Below are 23,651 nucleotides of genomic sequence, written 5' to 3' on the forward strand. Positions count from 1 at the left end.
AATATCTTATAATCTCTTCCAGTCTCTCTTGCCTTGCTTCCTTTCCACTTTGTCTCCTGAACAAACATCACTTGTATTCATCTCCTGTTTATCATGGCTGCTATTTCTCTCCCCCTGCTTGTCGTTGTCCCAACATTAAGTGTGGCCATTCTAAAGTCTTCCTCAGTTGTCTCTTCTCTCTTTTCTGTCTTGCTTGCACCCCTCCTCTCCTCCATCTTTTCATTTGTTCCCCAACAGGTGCATGGTTTCCATTAGTACCCTGTGAGGGCACAGCACCAATGATGGTCACCCGGGCCTCGACCGATCCGGTATGCCATTCGTGGTCTTATCAATCTGCATAATGATTTGGCAGAATATTACATTGGATGTCTTTCCTGACACAACCACTAACCCTATGGACGGGGGCACAGATAAAGCGCTGGATGCCATCCCCGGTATCCATGGACTTACGCCCATGCCTGTCAACTCAGCTAAGCTTTTACAATATGTTTATTTAATTTTCTATTTTTTGCAGGTTAACTTTTGGAGCTACAACAACGAAACTCACTGCACATGTGATTTTCATATTTGAATATTTATATCTTCTGGTTCTGAGTTGGGTTACCTGGATGTTTGGATTCATTGGGGATGATGCAGCGGACAAAATGAGGCTGAGTGCTGCGGAGGTTAGCCATCAGCTTGTTTAGGTTTTCCTGTAAAACACACACACACACACACACACACACACACACACACACACACACACACACACACACACACACACACACACACACACACACACACACACACACACACACACACACACACACAGTACTAATGAAGTGTGTGATTGACATTACATTAAGAAACTTTCTATCTCAAATTGGTTGTAAAAGGCATTTCTCTGGCCGGCTGTGTGAGTTAAATGAATGAGTTGTATTATATTTATATTATGTTGATATGTATTATCAGGCCCATCCATCAGCAGTGTGTTGTGTACTGGATGAAGTCTGGTATCCTTAATAGAAATCTTAAACCACCTCAGTGTAAAAACTAACCTGGTCTTCACTCGTCATGTTAATCTGAATAAACCTGCCATTCCTTCACCACCTTCAACAGCCGGTGTTAACTACTGGTGTTACTGGTAAACCAGTTGTTAACCAACCAGCCTCACTTTACCTCATGACATGAAATCAGCATTTCACAAAGTCTGCAGCCTGCTGCACAAAGGTATTGCAGTTGGGTCAGTTTTTTTTTCTCATTATGATTTATAAATAAGTTGCAAATACATACACTCAAAACATTTTATGTGCTAAAACTTACTCTTAACATGATATAATTTATAATAAAAACTTGAAAATTTTTCCACAGTTGTAAAAGTTTTTTTTTTTTGTCAAACTTACATGCTGGGAATGCATGTTAGCCCGACATCCAGTGTGAAACAGACTTGCTGTGGGATGTGGACATGGCAGTCTGTCACACCCTCCACTTCCACCTAGCTTGCAGCCAGTCTTTCTTTCTTTTTCTTTCTTTCTCTCTCTCTCTCCCTCTTGACCTACATTACTTCACCAACTCAACCACACACCTGCTTTCCATCAGCTCATCAACCCCTGCAGCATAAGAAACCCGACTCTTCAACCTCTCCTCACCAGATCATTGTTTGAGCTACCCAGTTAGTGTCATGTGCTTTGCCACTCTGCAATCTTTCAGAGTAGTCTTTCCATGTTTTTGCCTTGAATACTAATCACCCTGTCCTTGTGGATAGTTTTGTCACTGTCTGGTTCGCCTGTCTTGGCTGCTCCCCTGCCGACCCCGAGCTCAGTGTAGTCTAGCTGCACTAGAGTTCATGTGTGGAGCTGAAAGACGTGTATTCAAATAACTCGCGTGTTCAAACAACTCGAGAGTTCACGTGTGGAGCTGAAAGGCAGCTGATTAACAATGAACTCATCTGTCCTCTGATCTTCTGTCTCTGACCTTATGTAACTGAGACACCGTCTGGAAGGAGGCACCTTTCCTCCTCTTCTGTTTGGCTTCAGTCTTTGGATCACCAGCTGAAGAAACCAAAGCAAAGGCATGTTTAGTGTTCATCAATGTGTGATGTTGTGATTTGGTTCAAGAGACTGAAATCAATGAAACACAGTTCTCTGTTTCAACATCTGTTTTGTTAGGTTGTGATTCATGACAACAGTCATTCGTTTTCTGTCCAGCTGGTTTGTCTGTTCTGGTTTCAGTTGCACCTAAATAATTAACAGTGGGTTATGTAAGTTAAGCTAGTCGGGCAAGTGTCAGACCAGAAGTTCTCAAACAGTTTAACCTGTCTGACCAACAGCTAACCAGTTAGATGGTTAGTTGGGCTTGGGTCATGTGAAACATTGCTGAAACCAAATGTGTTCCTTCCCTTAAAAGAAGCTTCCCCACCTGACTATACTTGATGCCCATGTAGTTCAGGCAAATAAACAAGGTGGGGGTGTTGCCTTAATATATAAACCTATTTTCAGTCTGACTTCTAGACTTGAATTTAAATTCCAGTCTTTTGAGGCTCTTGTTTTTGGTCCATCTCCCTCAGCCATGAATAGACTCGGCTCAGTCCAAATTGTGATACTCAATCAGCCTCCTGGCTGTTACTCTATTTCTTGAAGAATTTGGAGAATTTTTCTCAGGCCTTGTTACTTATTCTGATCAGATTCTTATTCTTGGTGAGTTCAATATTATCTGAATAAGGCTGCTGACCCTCTAAGTAAAGCATTGCTGGCACTAGTTGATACTTTTGGGTTCGCTCAGTTTGTTCAAGAGTCTACTCATTGCAATGGTAACACCCTTGATTTGGTTTTATCTAAAGGGATAGCTGTTTTCTGATCTGAATGTCTTGCCAACCACATCTGGTGTCAGATCATTTTCTCATCAAATTTGAAGCATTATTGGCCTGTCCTGTTAATGATGACACAGATGTAATTGCCACTCGCCATATTGGTCTCTCCGCTGTAGCTGCATTTGGCCAGCAGCTGCCTAAAGTCTTGACTCCTTTCACAGTAGTGACTGACTCTGTTGAAAATTTCACTAGTGACTTAAATGTGGCCATCTCTAGTCTCCTTGATTCAGTTGCACCTCTCACTACCAGAGCTAGATGACTTAAGAGGCCTACACCTTGGTTTAATGACAAGACACATGCTCTTAAGTGGGCCTGCAGGAGACTGGAACGTAAATGGTGAAAATCAAAATTGGAAGTTTTTTACCTATCGTGAGTGTTTATTGAAATACAAGCGTGCTTTATCTGCTTCAAAATCAGCGTATCTCTCTCACTAAATCAATATTGATAAACATAACATAACCCCAGATTTCTCTTTGAGACTATCTAAACTTACTAAAAAGCAGCCGTCAATTAGCTGCTCATCATTCAAGGCCCATGAGTTTCTAAACATTTTGTCTGCAATAAGGTTGATGAGATCTTAAACAAAATTAGTTCAACTCCTGCAGATCCTGCCTTACGAAATTCATATCTGTACAATGACTATCTCTCTTGATACTTTGACTAAGCTCGTGTCAGCTTCTAAACCAACTACTTGCCTACTTGACCCCTTACCAGCAAAACGTTTTAAAGACCTCTGGCCTTTTCTGGGACCTACAATGGTAGACATTGTTAATTTATCACTTACTACTGGCATTGTTCCCAGCAGTTTTAAGACAGCTGTGGTTAAACCTCTACTTAAAAAAATGCACCTCAATCCAGGGTCTCTTAAGTATTAACCAGTCTCTAATCTTCCATTCTTTTCTAAAATACTAGAGAGAGTTGTGTATCAACGACTTTCGACCCATATAGACGAAAATTCTCTATATGCCTTTTCAAAAGACTTTCAGGGCTTGTCACTCCACTGAAACTGCTCTGACCAGAATGGTGAATGATCTTTTACTAGCTATGGACTCTGATTCCACTTCTGTGCTTCTACTACTGGACATCAGTGCAGCCTTTGACATCACTGATCACTGTATACTATTAGACAGATTAAATTGTAATTTTGGTGTCTCTTAGCTCTCTCTTGGCTTAAGTCCTACTTATCTGGAAGAACACATTGTGTCTGCTATAGTAATAAATCAAAATTCTCCAATGTTAAATATGGCGTACCTCAGGGTTCAGTTCTTGGCCCTCTACTTTTCTCTCTTTACATTTCACCTCTTGGCCAAATTATACACAGTTATGGAATAAATTTCCACTGCTATGCTAATGATACTCAGCTGTATGTGCATATAAAGGCTAATGATTATACTCCAATGACTAATTTAGAGGCCTGCTTGGCTGCTGTGAAAAATTGGATGTCACTAAACTTTCTGCTTTTAAATTCGGATAAAACTGAGATGCTCATCATTGGCCCTAATAGACAGACACCAATTTGATCAAGTAATGATAACAATCGATAACTCTGTGATTTCACAAAGTGTGGCAGCCAAAAATCCTGGCGTTACGTTTGATAAGCACAATCACCAAAACTGCCTTTTTTCACCTACGTAAATCACTAAAATTAGGTCTTTTCTTTGACGCAGAGACTCTAATACATGCATTTGTTTCATACATACTTGATTACTGTAATGTTATGTTTTCAGGTCTGCCACATTCTAGTACTAAAAGTCTTCAGATGGTCTAGGAAATTTGACCATATTACACCAAATCTTTCCTCCCTTCATTGGCTTCCTGTATTAGATCAGACTTCAAGGTGCTTCTGCTGACTTATAAAATCCTAAATGGGCTTGCCCCATCTTACCTGTCTGATCTCCTTAAATCAGCATTTCCAAACCCAGTCCTCAAGGAACACCTATCCTGCATATTTTCATTGTAACCCTGCATAGGTAGCCCTGCTTGTACTTACTCAACCAATCATCTCACAGCACTTAATTATGCAAGGTGTGCGACATCTGACATAATTCATTGCTGATTGGTTGAATAACTACAAATAGGTACCTATTCAGGGTTGCAAAGAAAATCTGCAGGATAGGTGTTCCTTGAGGACTGGGCTGGGAAACACTGCCTTAAACCATGCAGTCGATCTTGAGCTCTTCACTCTCAAAATACAGGGCTCCTGTGTGTACCCAAAGTCAAAAAGAGGTCAGCTGGTGGCAGGGCCTTTTCCTTTCAAGCCTCATTCTTGTGGAATAACCTGCCTGTTGCCATCAGACAGTCTGTTGAGTCCTTTAAATCCAAACTTAACTCATCTTTTTGCCAACAGTTAGTTGCCTTTAAGTTGAGTGCTTCACAATCTTACTGCATGTCAGGTCAGTTTCTGTCTCAATACATTTACCAAGCACTGTTCTGTTGATGAGATTATAGCATATAGATTGACTAATTGATGACTTAATTGATTATAACTAATGACTATTGCAAACTGTTCCCTTCTCTCGCATGTCTTTTCTCTCGCTCTTTTCTCTCCTTTCTCTTTTTCTGTGTGTGAATGGTGTCATGCGAGTCTCCCTTGTGTGGACGTGCAGTCAGTCCTCCTCCCAGGTCTCTGTGGTGACTGTGGTCACCACCTGGACGCTGCTTGGCATCCCCCTCATCACATTTTCTTCTTATATCCTTCTCTCACTAAGACTTGTTACTAATTTTTTTTCTTTTTTATTAACATGGTGATGCTGGTCACGTGGCTCGGATCCTGGGCTGTTCCTGTGGCATCTGGACACTGCTTGGCAACCTGCGCATCATATTCTTCATAAATTTTATAATTCTGTTATTCTCTTTCAATGTTGTATTCTGTAAAATTGTGTAAACACAACATCCATTGCATGTTGTCCGTCTTGGGAGAGAGATCCCTCCTCTGTTGCTCTCCCTGAGGTTTCTTACTATTTTTTTCTCCCTGTTACATCGTTTTTTTTAGGGAGTTGTTCCTTATCCGACGCGAGAGTCTAAAGACAGGATGTTGTGTTGCTGTAAAGCCCCTTGAGTCAAATTTGTGAAATTGGGCTATACAAATAAAATTGACTTGCCTTGACTTGTGTCTGAGTTGCAGTTTTTAAACTTAGTTACTTAGACATTTAACCATTCTGTTATTAGTTTCTAAAGTTAGCCAGTTCTACTGTATAGCAGTCATGTATTCAGTCAGTCGGTTCTTTGAGTAGTTCTTTAGTTAGTTAGTTGGTGAGCTAGTTAGTTAATAAGTTAATGAGTTAGTTAACATTTGTTAGTTAGCTAGTCAGCTATTTAGTTGGTTTATTTCTTATTTGGTTGAGCTGGTTCATTGGTTAGGTAGGTAGGCAGTCAGTTAGTTGGTTCATTCGTTAGTTAATTAGTTGGTACCTATGTCGGAGCTGATGTAGTTTTCAAACAGCATCGCCATCAGCTTGTTGGAGGACTTCTGGAACAGAGTTACCACCGTCTCATTCAGAGGGTCCCTGTTCTTATCCAGCCAGCCTGAGAGGTTGTATGGCACCTGGAAAAGATTTTTTTAAAAACAGCAAAATATTTCAAAATAAGTAAGAATAACTTAATGTCTGTCTTCTGCTGTGTGACTTAAATCAAACTTCAACACCACAAACATTCAAAGCACCTCCAATGTACCTTAACCCATGTCAACTAGCATTTATAATAACAAGTACCCACCACTCCAGCATAGTGGACTAGTTCAAAGTGCGTCTCATATTTGCGTTTCTTGTCGAGTCGAGGGCGAAGGAAGTTTGGTGACTTGCCCAGGTGGTTGTCATAAAGTTTGGTTTTAAAGCTCTGGTCTGTGGCCTTAGGAAACATACACTCCTCTTCCATGATGGACAGAATACCAAGAGGCTGGAGAAAGTGAGAGAGAGAGAGAGAGAGAGAGAGACGGTGAGGCGGACAGACTGTTAAACTTTGCTGACAATTTTGTTATCAAATGTAAAATGTATTGTTGCGTTAACAGAGAGACGACATGTGAAGACACCCACTGACCCTTTCTATGAGGTCTATGCAGGCCTGCAGGTCCAGACCAAAGTCTATGAAGGTCCATTCTATTCCTTCAGTCTTGTATTCCTCCTGCTCCAGGATGAACATGTGGTGGTTGAAATACTGCTGCAGCTTCTCGTTGGTGAAGTTTATACACAGCTGCTCGAAGTTATTAAACTGGAGACATGACAGAGAAAGAAAGAACAAATCACTTATACAGAAGTAAAACATTTTGATTACAAAAACAGATAAAATCTATCTATCTATCTATGTTACTGTCGTTTTATGTCTGTCTCATCCATCCATACCTCAAAGATCTCGAAGCCGGCAATGTCGAGGACACCAATGAAGTACTGGCGAGGTAAAGCCGTGTACAGCGACTGGTTGATGCGACCAACCAACCATTTAAACATACGGTCATAGGTAGCCCTGGCCAGCGCTCCTACTGCGTAGTTCACCTACACACACACACACACACACACACACACACACACACACACACACACAAGCATCAGTCTGTAGAGTTGTTGAGTGAAAAACTAATTTGATTTCAGTTTGCTGAAATGACCAAATGACTTACACAGACAGACAGAGAGAGACACAGACAGACAGAGACAGACAGGCAGACAGACAGAGACAGACAGACACACACAGAAAGACACACACACACACACACACACACACACACACACACACATGGATGGACAGACAGACAGACAGACAAGATGCCAGTTTTACAGGTAGACAGACAGGTTACCTGTTCAACAGTCTGTCCTCTGACGATGTACTCATTTCCTACTTTGACGCGGGGGTTTAGCAGACCTTTCAGCAGGTCAGCTGAACTGATTCCCATCAGATAGGACGCCTTATCGACACCTGAACACACAACACACATTACCAAGGTAACGTCATCCACCCAACAGAATATTTAATCAAGTTCTGTTAAAATCTTACCGACTAACAGGTACACATTACCCCACATAATACTGAAGAATATTGTTTCAAATTTATGACAGACTAAAGCATCTTTTTAGATAGTAACGACTGTGTTGGATTCAATCTGCTCCTCTGCCTCTTTCTTACAGGGGACAAAGTAATGGATTACTTCATGTTGTATCCGATTACATTGTGTGTCTTACTCTCAGTGCCATCGGCCTCAGCCTGCTCTTCTCTCTGCTTCTTCTTAAACTTCATGTTTCCAAAGTGCATGATGGCTCCCACGATCTTATAACAACCATACTTCTCCTCTGGAGTGAAGCCAAGGGTGTCCATGGCATGCTGCGCGCGCGCGCACACACACACACACACACACACACACACACACACACACACACACACACACGTGTTGAACGAGTTGAATGTTAGTGCCTGTACCTGGGCAGGTATAAATGTGTGTCAGCCTGCAGACATCTTATGCCCCTTTTCCACTACATGGTACCGGCTCAACCCGACTCAACTCGCTTCTGTGTCGTTTTCCACTACCGTAACCGTACCCCCTCAGTGTAGCTGGTTGTCATAGCAATGCTTGGTTTTCAATTTCAAAATGTACTTTTAAGATAACTCTGCTTCGGTATTTAAAGGGCCGGGTGATAGCTCATGCGTGCATCGATGACGCAGTGATGCGTTTCTCTGACCAATCAGAGGTCTGCACTGATTTTGGTACCCGCTCCATGTTTTTTGGAACCTTGGCAAAGGTGGTACCAGAAAAGTGGCAACAGTTACCAAAATGCCGGTACTTTCCCGTAATGGGAAACGAAAAAAGGGCGAGTTGAGTCGAGCCGAGCCGGTACCATGTAGTGGAAAAGGGGCATTAGACAGTGACTAGTAATCATATCATAGAACCAAATATACATCATGCCAAGAATCACAGTCAACTTTATGGCCAAGTGTGCCTATGCATACCAGGAATTTGACCCCTGTCAGCTTCTAGTACTTACATATATCACTCACAAAAAACAAAAACTAAAAAGAAAAACAAAAGAAATTAATGGAATAATAAATATGAATACTGGAGGTAAATATGTATGTATGTACAACAGGTATGTCACAACTTATAGAGTTTTGTTATGGCTGAATATTTTAATTATGCTTACAAATTACATTATATACTAATATTATATTATATACTAAAAAAAATATATATATATATATACACTACCGTTCAAAAGTTTGGGATCACATTGAAATGTCCATATTTTTGAAGGAAAAGCACTGTACTTTTCAATGAAGATAACTTTAAACTAGTCTTAACTTTAAAGAAATACACTCTATACATTGCTAATGTGGTAAATGACTATTCTAGCTGCAAATGTCTGGTTTTTGGTGCAATATCTACATAGGTGTATAGAGGCCCATTTCAAGCAACTATCACTCCAGTGTTCTAATGGTACAATGTGTTTGCTCATTGGCTTAGAAGGCTAATTGATGATTAGAAAACCCTTGTGCAATCATGTTCACACATCTGAAAACAGTTTAGCTCGTTACAGAAGCTACAAAACTGAGCTTCCTTTGAGCAGATTGAGTTTCTGGAGCATCACATTTGTGGGGTCAATTAAACGCTCAAAATGGCCAGAAAAAGAGAACTTTCATCTGAAACTCGACAGTCTATTCTTGTTCTTAGAAATGAAGGCTATTCCATGCGAGAAATTGCTAAGAAATTGAAGATTTCCTACACCGGTGTGTACTACTCCCTTCAGAGGACAGCACAAACAGGCTCTAACCAGAGTAGAAAAAGAAGTGGGAGGCCGCGTTGCACAACTGAGCAAGAAGATAAGTACATTAGAGTCTCTAGTTTGAGAAACAGACGCCTCGCAGGTCCCCAACTGACATCTTCATTAAATAGTACCCGCAAAACACTAGTGTCAACATTTACAGTGAAGAGGCGGCTGCGGGATTCTGGGCTTCAGGGCAGAGTGGCAAAGAAAAAGCCATATCTGAGACTGACCAATAAAAGAAAAAGATTAAGATGGGCAAAAGAACACAGACATTGGACAGAGGAAGACTGGAAAAAAGTGTTGTGGACGGATGAATCCAAGTTTGAGGTGTTTGGATCACAAAGAAGAACGTTTGTGAGACGCAGAACAAATGAAAAGATGCTGGAAGAATGCCTGACGCCATCTGTTAAGCATGGTGGAGGTAATGTGATGGTCTGGGGTTGCTTTGGTGCTGGTAAGGTGGGAGATTTGTACAGGGTAAAAGGGATTCTGAATAAGGAAGGCTATCACTCCATTTTGCAACGCCATGCCATACCCAGTGGACAGCGCTTGATTGGAGCCAATTTCATCCTACAACAGGACAATGACCCTAAACACACCTCCAAATTGTGCAAGAACTATTTAGAGCAGAAGCAGGCAGCTGGTATTCTATCGGTAATGGAGTGGCCAGCGCAGTCACCAGATCTGAACCCCATTGAGCTGTTGTGGGAGCAGCTTGACCGTATGGTACGCAAGAAGTGCCCATCCAACCAATCCAACTTGTGGGAGCTGCTTCTGGAAGCGTGGGGTGCAATTTCTCCAGATTACCTCAACAAATTAACAGCTAGAATGCCAAAGGTCTGCAATGCTGTAATTGCTGCAAATGGAGGATTCTTTGACGAAAGCAAAGTTTGATGTAAAAAAAATCTTATTTCAAATACAAATCATTATTTCTAACCTTGTCAATGTCTTGACTCTATTTTCTATTCATTTCACAACATATGGTGGTGAATAAGTGTTACTTTTCATGGAAAACACAAAATTGTTTGGGTGATCCCAAACTTTTGAACGGTAGTGTATATATGGATACTATGTAGGTGAGAGATCTTGACCAGAGGGGGCTTTTTACAAAGGGTCACATTTACATAATAAGTATTTATTATTGCACCATGCTGTTAAGTGTTCATGAGCGAGATGGCCTGTCTGTGTGTGTGTGTGTGTGTGTGTGTGGGGGGGCTGTTCCTGTGTCTGGTGGTTTTGGTGCACATTGCTCTGTAGCACTTGTCAGGGGGTAGGAGTTCAAACAGACTGTGTCCTGGGTTTGGGTGGGGGGTGTCTGTGCTGATTCTGTCCGCCCATTTCTGGGCTCTAGAGGTGTACAAGTCCTGCAGGGGAGCAGGGGAGCACCAGTGATTTGTTTTCTGCTTTCCTTACTGTTTGCTGCCATCTGTTCCTATCCTGTTTTGTTGCTGCTCTGAACCAGGCCGTGATGGATGTGCACAGGACAGATTCAATGACTGCGGTGTAGACCTTGCTCAACAGCTCCTGTGGCAGACCAAATTTCCTCAACTGCCACAGAAAGAACATCCTTTGCTGGGCCTTTTTGAGGATGTTGGGCTCCCACTTCAGGTCTTTGGAATGGTAGTTCCCGGAAACCTGAAGGTCTCCACAGTTGACACAGGGCTGTTGGATACTGTGAGTGGAGCAGTGCTGAGGGGTGTCTCCTAAAGTCCATGTATGTTACACTATGCGCTGTCATATATGGCTGTTGATGTTTTTTTATATTCTTTTATGCTCTTTGTGCAAAGCAAATTCCCCTTGGAGCAATAAAGGTTTCATTCATTCATACATGGCCTTGTTCCTACATACATTTGTGATTTATTGACCTGGTATATGCCCCCTTGACCATTAAACTCTGCAGATGGCGCCCTGCTGGTTATTCCCAGGTCTCGGTTTGTCACACAGGGTGATTGGGCTTTTGCTGTTGGAGCGCCACTATGGACCTCTCTTCCTGTTGAACTAAGACAAACCAAGTCTCTAGCTTTTGTTAAATCTCGTCTTAAAACTTTTCTTTTTCTGAAAGCTTTTACAAATGTCTGATATTTGTTTTTATTTATTTACACTATTCCTATTTATTTGGTCATTCATTTATTGTCTTTACCTCCTCTGTGCTGATGTCCTTTGGTCTTATTCTCATTTTTGCTTTGTCCGGTTTTATTTCTTTTGTAACATTGGTGAGAAAAGTGCTACATAAATAAAGCTTATTGTTATTGTTATATAGCACACTATTTACCACACTGTTGTAAAATTAGAATGAAGTGGGTGTGTCTTTAGAGGGCGTGCCTTACATCGGTGAGTTTAAGCTCCTCCCCATCGTCGATTCCTTCCACCCTGGTCACGCCCTGAGAGCAGAAGTGGTAGTCGTATGGATTGGTAGTTACCAACAGCATGTCTGTAATATAATGTACAAAACAACATACAGCTTAGTTATCATACCCACAACAATGACAGCAGGACTGGTAGGTCTGTGGATAGGCAATTACCAACAATACAAAAAATTAAATAATATGATCACAACTATTAGTCTTCTAGTCATCCAAACCAGGGTCTAGTATTTTAGAAACTAGATTTGAAAACAGGCTCACACCCCTGTATGTATGTCAGAGTTACACGAGAATCAGAGTAACATGTAATAGATGAGGGTTGACACTCCAAAACTCAATGTTCACAAACCATATATCCCGTTTTGGGTGGAAAAACAGAATTAGTTTTCATTGAAAAACATCAGAAGGAGTCAGCTCTCCACACAACGTCTACATGGGTCTACATGTGTGCACACAAGGATGTCATCGTTTTCACATATTCTGTAGTTGTGAAAAGATCCAAGTTGTCAGGATGCAGCTTCTTCAAACCCTACATTTATATTTACATTTACAACCCTGAAGGATATAATAACAGGCGCCCCGACCGACCAGAGGAGGCACTAGTGCAACGACCAGGACAAATACCCACATCCGACTTCCCATCCGCAGACACGGCCAATTGTGTCTGTAGGGACGCCCGACCGAGCCGGAGGTAACACGGGGATTCAACCCGGCGATCCTGTGTTGGTAGGCAACGGAATAGACCGCTACCCTACCCGGACGCCATGAAGGATCACCTGTTTATAATACTAAGTACAGTCAGTTATGGCATGGCCCCGCCTGTGTCTCCAGTTGTTTCCCTTTTTCTAGGTGTCTCCTGTTTTCCCTCTGTGTGTGTGTGTGTGTCTTCCTTCTCTGGCACTCTCCGGCTCATTCACCTCACCTGCCCAGCCTACACACCTGCTTTCCATCAACTCATCAACTCAACAGTATATCTATTCCAGTTTTCCATCCACTCATCGCCGGATTGTTGTTTCAACCACTGTGGTGGGTCTCTCGCTCTTCGCTGCTCTGCAGTTGTTTATTCAAAGTTAATCCTCATGTTGTTTTCGTTACCTGTATTTACTGTGTCTTCTTGTGCATCCAGGCTCACTACTGTTCGGTCTTCCTGCCTGCCTGGCCTGCTCGCTATCATCTGCCAGCCATGCTCATTCCCTCATCTGTCCGTTCTGCTTTGCTCAGCCATCTACCATTCAGCTCTGCCATCGCCTCTCTACTTTCTGCCTTTCCTTTTTCATCATCATCAGCGGTCAATCGGGGCTGAGTATGGCTGTCGTCCCTCTGGGTCCTTGGGTGGGTGTGGAGGACGCCTGTGCGGGACAGCTTTTTACATGGAGTGGCTGATGCGCCTGCAGCCACCACACGGTCCTTGGCAAGGGGTGGCCAGAGTCCAATAGCCTGGAGAACCAAGACGATTGGGGACCACCCTCTGTTGCAGCCTTCATCCACCTTCACTGCCACTGTGACCTGGAGACATCTTCCACCACTTCTGCCATTGAGGCCCTTGTTGGATCGTGCTTCATCTGGAACCTCCCACTTGACCTATCTGCCTTGGGTGACCCTACCAGGAGCCAAGCTCCGGACGGCATAGCTCTTGATCATTGGTACACACATTTCTCCACCACGGCAAGGTGACAATCCAGGAGATCTCATTCCCCTTTATTCCTACAATAAACCCTGTTTTCTAAGTTACTTCTGTCTGCATTTGGGTCCACCTCTACTAATCATAAGTTAAAATGGAGCAAAACTGAAGCCCCTGATTCAAACAATAGATGGACATTACCCCACCAGGCTTTCATGTAATCCCTCTCCAATCAACAGAAACTTTTAACTCAAACTAGTAATACTATTCATACTCAAACTAAAGTACTTATTAAACTGTACTGACAGAGTTTTTAAAAGAGTTAAACTAATTAAGATGTGTCTGGCACATGACTGGTAATGGGTTTAAGGGTCTCTTTGTAAATTTCTATTAATTGGTCGGCTGTAGTTTTGTGTTCAGATGAGATCTGGTCGTGGGTGAGGTTACCTTGTAGTTCTGGCCTGTAACTGGACAGGATCTGGTAGTAGATGTGGTAGCTTCTCTCTCCAGGCTGCTGGAACACCACTCTGGATTTTTCTAGAAGGTCTGATCACATGCAGGCACATCATTCCAGACATTATCTACCTTTTTTATTCAAAAAGATTTTTCACAAACCACAATAATGCTCATGGACACACAAAAAACTCACAGATGTCAATGTCAGCAGATGCCAGCTTCCCTGTCGGTCCAAAATGGATCCTGATGAACTTTCCCTGAGAGAGACAGATTATAATGGACCAGTACTCTTGAAATTTGGATTGTAATCCATTACAAACTTAACCAGTAGCCAACAAATATCAATTTAACATTGGTGATATTACAGCATATAGTTCAATATTAATAGTTATATTACAGGAAACTGCTTAATATTTGAGTAAAATCCTAATGAGAAATGTATTTACAAATCTGGAAGAATTGTCATTGCGGATGGTTTTGGCGTTACCAAACGCCTCCATGGCGGGGTTGGCCTCTATTATCTGGTCCTCCAATGAACCCTAAATACACAAAAAGGTCAGAGAGACAGACCGACAGAGACAGGTTGGCTTTTGTAATTTGGCTTTAGAGACAGACAGGGGAGAGAGAGACAGGAGGATGAGTCGGAGACAGGTAAGAAGACAGCAAAGCCCGTCTTTACACTGGTGAAACGAAGACACATGGTGGGATTGTTATGAAACTAAATATATTCGTGTCAGCCGAAATGAACATGGAAATTACCAGTTAACAGATATCGGCAAAAAATGCAATACTGCTGAAGACATGACTGCAGACATGACCCAAACAGAAAGACAGTCTATTAGAAAGATGGAGGGATAAACTTCTTACTCCTTTTTTCACTGTCTCTCCTAAAGCAGCAATGATGGCGAAGTACTGGATCACCCGCTTAGTGTTGACTGTTTTCCCCGCTCCAGACTCCCCCCTGAGAGGGGCAAAAGAGATTTGATTTTAAAAAATCCCCTTTTACACTGATATCAAATAATTCATTACTTAAAAACAATATATTTCATGCAAAACTGGGACTGAAAAATTATTTATCATCCATTACTAAGCAGATTATATTATCATAGCACCACATTAACATAAAGTCCTTTAGACTATTCATGGCCATATGAAATCTAAAATCCATCCATATGCTGGCTTTCACTGATGCCACAAAAAAACAGACTAACCCATGACAAGAAAATGTTCCATCTTGTTTTTTTCTACTCATATATATATAGACAACATTGCCTCTCCTACCAGTCAAACTTCCTGAATAAAAGCTTTCAGACAAAGGTTCAACAGGTTGACATTTCCAGTGACACAAAATTTGTGGCTGAGGCCAGGGGCAGTCCTGTCCTGTACAGCCAGTTTGGATCCATGTATCAAGGGCTCTTCCAACAGCCAAAACAGAGAACCTGTATGCTCCAGATGACTCCATTTTAAAAAAGTTCAATGCTTTAAAAAGTCCCTGGTAAAACGAAGGTAATCCATGCAGTTGAACAAGCCTAAAATCCAACAGAAACAGAGCTGCATCTAACCCCAAATTGGCTGGTTTTCTTAAAATAATACTTGCCAAATTTCTCCACACTACATCATGTGCTTGTAAGGGAACACTGGACAAACTGTAATCTAAAAGCTGCTACCCTGCTGGAAAGATGCACTAAACCATGTCCCCCTTCCTCCTGTCAGAAAAAAGTATACTGAGACACCAAATGAGGTTTATCCCAGAAAAAGTCAACCATAACAGATTGTACTTCCTGTAGCAAGCCCGTAGGTAGCTCCAAACATGCTAGTTTATGCCACAAAGTGGAAGAAACCACGTTTTTTATGATCAGTGCTTAGTCTCTTTAAGACATCTGTGGTAAAAAGCCATTTCCAGTTCGTTAATTTTCCTTTTACCCTCTCTGACACTCCTTGGATTTTCTTCACTACATCTTGAAGTTTAACTCCCAAGTTAAACTTCAATATATTTCAAGCCATTTCTTTTCCTTTCATTCCTCCTGGGAGACTGGGTAAACCATAAAACCAACTTCCCACTGCCAGCACTTCACTTTTTGCCAAATTTACTTTTGCTGCTGAAAGCCAAAAGAAAGCCACTTTATTTTGTCATTGTAGGTTACAATGAAATTTGTTTTCTGTATTTAACCCACCCTATTGTACAGGAGCAGTGGGCAGCTGTAGTGCCTGGGGACCAACTCTAATTCTTTTTCCTGTTGCCTTGGTCAGGGGTACAGGCAGGCATATTAACAATATTTAGTCATTTCCCCTCCTTAATTTATCAATTTCTTCCTGTTTTTAATAACAACAAAAAAATCTCCATAGGCAGATAAAACACTGTTAAAATCAGATAAAACCAGACCATCTATACAAGAGTGTATTTTACGCAACAGTGGTTCTATTGAAATGGCATACAACATTCCTGACATAGAACAACCCTACCATATACCTCTACACAGTTTAAAAGGTCTACTTAATCCTCCAATGATTTTCAACACACTTTCAATGTCCTCATACATTACTTTAATCTTAGCAATAAAACTAGGGCTGAGCTCAAACTTTTCCATGAGCTTCCAAAGGTAATGGTGCTCAACCAGTCAAATGCCTTTTCCTGATCCAATGACAAGAGACCAATTTCTATGCCCAAAGAACTAGAGACTTCCGAAATATGTCTGATCAAATATATTTTATCAAAGAATGACCTACCAGGCACACAGATGTTTGGTCTCAGTGGATGATTTATGTCATCACCTTTCTCAGCCTGTTGGCCAAGGTCTTGGACAGTAGTTTATAATCAGCACACAGGGGAGACACAGGTCACCTTTTTCTGTTACAATGCAAGGATTACTCTCCTGTGGCATTGGCATGTCATTAAAGACACTTAAAATGTCTGCACACAGCTCCATCCAGAAAGTTTTATAAAACTCCACTGGAAGTCCATCGATGTCGGGGGCTCTACCCCCTTCCATACTCTACAGAGCCATACAAAGTTCTTCTGGACACAGAGAACCTTCCATTTCCAAATTAACTTCCTCTGGAAGCTTATGGAGATTACTGCAGAAGGAGTCAAACATCACGCCATCTTCCTTATATCCACTGGTATATAGCTGACTGTAGAAATTCACAGCTCTCTGTCATAATATATCAGTAGGCTTAGTCAGCAACTGTCCTGTTTCAGATTGCAAGGCGTGGATTAATCTGCTCTGTCCATTTCTCTTTTCTAAACTGAAGGAAAACTTAGATGGGGAGTTCATCAGAGTAATGAGCGGTCTGAAAATTAGATCAGACCAATACTTCCTGTACTCTATTGCCCATTAGGTCAGCCAGTGCGGCTCTTTTGAATTTGAGGTTCTCAATTTGACCTCGAATTCCTGTGGACTCTACAGAACTTTTAACAGTGCTAACTTTATCAAAACTATTCAGAAAAAATAACGACTCTGTTATTCATTCTAGATGCGGACTTTACACTGTTATAACCGACAATTTCACCAACTCAGAGCAATTGACCATCAGACAGAGTTTAACTTCATGTGTGCATGTGAGCTTCTCCAGCCCCACGCCTCCAACTCCATGAGTTTGCATGACTCCCAGCCGGGCCAGTCAAAACCGCTCTGGAACCAAAAACACCACAAAGCACCACTACGATGGTAAATCTGTCAAAATACAAAACCACAGGTAAATAACAAAAGACAGAAAAGATAGAAAACACACTCATGCTGAAACGTGCACCCACCGTCTTCCCCTCCCAGCATGCACTCAGAGGGAGAGATTTTTTTTTATTTTTACAAGTAAATTTATGTTATCAATCATTCAGCAAGTCATTTACAAAAAAAGCAATCATCTTCAAGACACGAACCAATAAATAAATACTTAAAAATAAATACATCAACCCCATTGAAAAAAAAACACAAGTCGGTTTTCTTTTACAGAGCACAACACAATACCATGAGCCCAGATCATGCTGAACTTATCTACATCCTTCATTTCCTTGTAATAATTAAAATCAATCATTATTCTGGCTTTCATCATTTTAGTAAACAGTAATTGTACATCATTGTCTACTGAATCATCAATCTTCCTCTTCCTGCTTACATAAATAGCCATTTTTGCTTGTCCCAAGATAAAATTCACAAGTTGACATTTGTCTTTTTGAGACTGTTTGTATTTATACCCAAGAATCAACATCTGCTTGGAGAAAACCTCCCCTACCTTTCTGAATAAACTCTCCAACAACATGAACAGTGGTACCAGGCACATTACAGTGGAACACAGTTTCGTTGTAAGGAAAAAAAAGGAGATTTATCACTCACACTTTGACTCATAACAGAAAGAAAAGTGTTAACTGCTACTATTCCACGTAAGACTCTCCACTGTAAGTCAGCTAATGGCAGCTTATATATACCCCTCCAAGCAGGTTTGACATCATCTCCGAAGCACAGATGATATGCCAAGGTGTGTCGACACAATTGTGTAGCTGACCCTTTTTTAGACACTTAACCATTGCTTCATATAAACCTTTTTATTTTTCCAAATTCAGAAAAGTACGACTTTTCTCGTCTAAAAAAAGAACCAGCAGTCATCAAAACTGGGACGGATACTTAAACAAGGAAAAGGATCATCTATGAGGCACAATCAAACCATTACTGTATTCATTCAATATGGGGCATTCATGTCCAGTCAGACAGCATTTTCAGTGTTCAAGCAGCTTGCTGATGATCCTCACAGATCGCAATCCCAGACAAGCCGCTAGAGCAGCTGCATTGGCCAAGTCAGATCCAGCAATGTTCACTACCAATCCAAGGGTTAGAATCCCTGCTCTGCAGAACACTTTCTGCAACTGCTGATCCTGCCCAGCAGGAGGTGTCCAAACATCCCCCATGCACCACAGGCTTCCTAAACAACCAGTATAGATAGTCACCTTGCACTTTCCTCTCTTTCACCAACATTTTCTCTACAGGAAAAATTTCACAGTAGAAAAGTGGCAAAGTCTGGAACGTCAGTCTTTAAATCCATGAGAAACAATGAGTCATGCAGTTCCAGACCACTAAACTGTTGCAAAACTGTATGTGCCAGTGGTCTCCACACGAAGCCTTTAGGGCCAAGGAGCAGTCTCTGGATAAACTGCAGGCAGAATGCAGCACCTCTACTGGCCAAATGTATAAGTCCTTGTCCTCCTTCTTCCTTTGGCAGAAAAATAACCTCAATGAAGAATCCAATGCAATTTATCCCAAAAGAAATAAACCAAAACAGCTTGAATTCAAGAAAGCAAGTTTGAAGGGGAATCCACAAAAGCTAATCTGTGCTACAACACTAGATTGTTAATTAGTCCACTTTTTAAGCCAGCCCTCTGTTTTTTCTGGAGTATTCTCCCAGTTCTTTTCTAACACAGATTCTTTGCCTGGCAGAATTAAATTATCTAGCAGCCTTTTCCCTACCATAACAGCTTTGTTTTTTCCAGTTCACCTTAGCAGAGGAAATTTTATCAAAAAGACCTACATTCCCCTCCAAAATGTCGATCTCTCTGTTTGTTAATTAGTAACATAACATCATCTGTGTATGCCGAAAGTTTAACAGCTGAAGCACAACCTGGAAAACACATCTGATCATTTTTTTTCTGAGTTTGTGAAGACAGGGCTCAATGGAGAAGGAATATAGCTTCCCAGAAAGAGAGCAGCCCTGCCCTACCCCCATCTGTACATTAAAAGGCGCAGCCAAACCACCATTTATTTTTAAAATATTCGCAATATCACGTCACAGTACCTGGATATTGGTTATGAAACCTGGGCTGAACCCAAAAGCATTTAGCATCTGCCACAGATACTGGTGTTCAATCCGGTCAAAAGCCTTTTCCTGGTTTATGGAAATGAGAACAGTATCTATACCCAATGAGCCAGAGACATCAAAAACATGCCAAATCAGAGTGATATTATCACTTATTAACAGTAGAGTACCGTGGATTTCAGTCAGGGCCTTCAGTAACGAACTGCACCCCCCCCCACACACACACACACACATTTCTCATATGGGTGCCGATACAGCCAACACAGCCACATACAAAATACACTGTCATGCACTACTGCATCAACACCAACAAGACAGCGGATTTTCAGCAACCACAATGGACACCACTTTCCATTATAGCAGCTATTGCAGCATCACCATCGGATTTTCCTTTGTAACTCAGCAACCAGTTTGCACACAGACCACGTGGCACAAAAAAAACAACTAGAAGATCTCCGCCAGGTGTATCTCCTATTCTCCGGTGTTTGGACTTAGTGACAGACCACCCCTTTTTTCGCCTACCGAGAGAAGGGGCCCTTATCAAAAGACTTAAGATGTGTTTAACCGTCAAGGTTTTAACGAATTCGGGAGACAACGCAACCACAGGAGCTGCCGCGGCCGGGAAGCGAACCCGTATCGCCCGCACCGCAGGAGACATCGCTAACCGCCCGACTAAAGGGTCAGACCCGCCAACCAGCGGCCAGCGTGTCTTCTTATCCATGCACGTTACAATATAAAACGAATGTAGGCGAATCACTTTCATTCATTCTAAAACAATACAAAAACGGTAATAAAATATCGACCTTCCTCCATGGGAAATGTTTTATTGTAGCTAATGAGGCGATTTCCAGCTGTGGCTGCGATTAATCCTACTCTTAAAATTGTATTTTTATAGCAGTTTTAACATTTGATGGAGTCTATGCCACTTCCGCGTCTAATCTCCCTTATGACGTCAGTTAAACTAATGTAACCGGTTATTTTCTTGCCCGGTGCGGGATTCGACACGACGTGTACTGCACCACAAGGCGACACCACTAACCGCTCGGCTAAAGGGTCAGACTCGTTAGTCAGCTAACGGGTCTTATTAGTAGTTTACACTAACATGGCGGAAGGCCAATTAAAGCCAATTGTTTTTGGTTCATCCAGTGAGCCCCCAGTTCTCCTGTGCTGACATTAGCAGCGATTTGCTGATTTGCGGAACACGACCGACGTCTCGTTTACTTTCCACACTCATACCCGAGAGCATAACGGGTGCTTGCCACTGCCCGGGCTACATCACCCGTGTGCATGTGTGCAGTGACGGAGAGCAGCGTTGGTCGAGCGAGCAGGAGAGTGAATGAAGAGAGAGGGAGCGGCAATAGCCACAACCTTACAAGAGGTTCTTCATCATACAGCCATAACTTTGCACACACACACAAAAAGTTAGCGAGATCAGCTGCAGACAGACCCACAGACACACGACTAAACGCACGCCGCCTAACAAGTTTTCACAGCGGGTGTGGTGTTCGCCAGTATCAGTGCGCCGCCTTCACGCCATTCAATAAGAAAAGAAGTGCAACACCAACCTGGAGTTGAAGTTCCACCTCCCTTGAGACGTGGGGCAGCCTTCTCTCGCAAAATTCATCGAGGTGTTTTTTCCGTTTTTGAGAACGTGTAGAAAAAAGAATGCAGACAATCTGTCTGCGAATGTTCTCATTCATCCAGGTCATGGTTATCCAAAGGAGTTGAATCGAGTGCAACTGGACTTGGTATATATCCGCGAAGACGTTTCGCCTCTCATCCGAGGGGCTTCCTCAGTTCGTGCCTTTCTGACTAGACTGACTAGCTTGGGACTGACTAGCAGACTAGCTTGGTCTAGCTCTTCTGACTACCAAGCTAGTCAGAAGAGCTCGACCAAGCTAGTCTAGCTTGGTCTAGCTCTTCACCAGACTAGCTTGCTTGGTGAAGAGCTAGACCAAGCGCTATACCAAGCTAGTCTGGTGAAGAGCTAGACCAAGGTAGTCTAGCTCTTCTGACTAGCTAGACAGTCCCAAGCTAGTCAGTCTAGTCAGAAAGGCACGAACTGAGGAAGCCCCTCGGATGAGAGGCGAAACGTCTTCGCGGATATATACCAAGTCCAGTTGCACTCGATTCAACTCCTGTGGATAATGCAGATAACCCTACCAGATCCGCAAAAAAAACACGAAGTAAGATCGGCAACAAGATCATCGGCAGCCGCGAATGCGGCGGCCATTGCGCTTGGTTCGCTCACAAACCGCCAAAGGCTCAAGCTCAAAGTTGATGACGACACCTGAGCTCGCGCCGACGCGTCACAGTCTCTAAACGCTTCGCTCAGCTAGCTCGGCGACTGTCTGGTATCGCGAGACTATGCAACGGGGCTGGGGTAGGTGGAGAGCGCCAGCAGCATGTAGCTAGTCAGCGGGATCGATCATACACGAACAGTAAAACACACAAATCATAACCTGCACCAACTGGTGACGGTTTAGCGAGAGTCTGTTCTTGCGGACGTCGGTCGAAGCAGCACCGAGAACGGCTCTACTCTATTACGTCGCAACAAAACAAAAGGAAGGGCCACCCTGTGGCGCTGTTTGGCATTGCAGCACTACTATATAATTATATTTACCGGCCTCTGACTGTTACAACATCAAAACCTGATTGGTTGATGATACAGTCACTCAAAGTTATGATCAGTTTCAAGGAAAGGCTAGCAATACTACTAGTGATGGTCCAAGGAGCTGTGATGCGTGTAGATGAAGTAGGAACTCCCTGCTCAGCCCCACAAGAAAACAAGTAATTTATTTCAGACACATTTTAGGCACACTTCAATTTAGCTATGAAAACCAAATTGTGATTTTTTTTTTCTTACTTTGACAGGGCCAGCAGATAAAGACCTGATGGCCCTGATAGCCCACCACTGCTTATTAACCTGCCGGGCACACGGTAAGTCTGGTCAACATGGATGTTCTTACTCATCGCCTCACTAAGTATAGAGGCTAAAACTTCAGAGAGGATTTTAAAGTCCCCAGACAGAGAGAGAGAGACAGACTCTGGTGTGACAGAATAAAAACCAGATTCTGGTGTCCAAACACCCAACATGTCATGGACCTACAGACAGAAGAGTGGCTAGGATCCCCATATTATCATCCACGCTGGCTCCAACAACCTAAGGAGCCAGCAGGAGAGTGTCAGAGTCACTCAGAGGAGTGATAGAAAAAGCCTCCACCACCTTCCCTAACAGCAGAGTGGTCGTGACAATGCTGCTACCAAGGAAAGACTTCCACCCTGACACCATCCACAGGATCAACAGCAGCATGTCCAGAGACTGTGTCCTGAGGCCCAATGTACACTTGGCCCACCACCCCACCTTGGATGTCAACTGTCTGTGACCATGTCCATCTATTTAAAAACACAGTCCCCATCTTCGCCCTGACACTGAAAGACATCGCTCTCAACAGAGACCAATCCAAACCGAGCAGAAGGAACAGATCGGCCACAGCCCCTTTAGACCAACAAGGCACCCCACTGGACCATCAGCCAGACAACCCCCATGTAAACCAGATCATCCTCATCTTCCTCAAGACCCCAACAGGGCAACTATGATCCCCTTCAAGCCAGACCGGAGCCACTCCTGCCCCCAGGGGCCCCACACCAACCCCAGCGACAAGAGCTACACACTGGCCCACTGAGCTATGCTCAGGCAGTGAGGAGAGCAGCAGACCAAACCCTCACCACCACCCCTGTCCCTAACCCCACCCAAATATCCCCACATTAGGTGAGAGACATCCAGCAGATGCTCAGCCTGCTATGCTCCCCTGCTA

General features: G+C 42.7%; 1 protein-coding gene across 1 annotated transcript in view; it reads right to left on the reverse strand.

Moving 5' to 3' along the window:
* The window catches only part of LOC130108309 (myosin-7B-like), a 64,022-nt gene that overhangs the window by 32,788 nt on the left and 7,583 nt on the right, over positions 1 to 23,651 (reverse strand). The window contains exons 6-18 of the mRNA XM_056275203.1: positions 14,899 to 14,992; positions 14,478 to 14,570; positions 14,225 to 14,288; positions 14,023 to 14,121; positions 11,919 to 12,022; positions 8,017 to 8,155; positions 7,635 to 7,753; positions 7,186 to 7,335; positions 6,884 to 7,054; positions 6,563 to 6,742; positions 6,260 to 6,392; positions 1,954 to 2,030; positions 605 to 692 (exon numbers count right to left, since the gene is read on the reverse strand). Of these exons, the coding sequence (XP_056131178.1) occupies positions 605 to 692; positions 1,954 to 2,030; positions 6,260 to 6,392; positions 6,563 to 6,742; positions 6,884 to 7,054; positions 7,186 to 7,335; positions 7,635 to 7,753; positions 8,017 to 8,155; positions 11,919 to 12,022; positions 14,023 to 14,121; positions 14,225 to 14,288; positions 14,478 to 14,570; positions 14,899 to 14,992 (1,511 nt within the window). The remainder of the gene's footprint in view (positions 1 to 604; positions 693 to 1,953; positions 2,031 to 6,259; positions 6,393 to 6,562; positions 6,743 to 6,883; positions 7,055 to 7,185; positions 7,336 to 7,634; positions 7,754 to 8,016; positions 8,156 to 11,918; positions 12,023 to 14,022; positions 14,122 to 14,224; positions 14,289 to 14,477; positions 14,571 to 14,898; positions 14,993 to 23,651) is intronic.

This window comes from Lampris incognitus, chromosome 2, assembly GCF_029633865.1.
Source record: "Lampris incognitus isolate fLamInc1 chromosome 2, fLamInc1.hap2, whole genome shotgun sequence".
In the NCBI taxonomy this organism is placed as follows: Eukaryota; Metazoa; Chordata; class Actinopteri; order Lampriformes; family Lampridae; genus Lampris; species Lampris incognitus.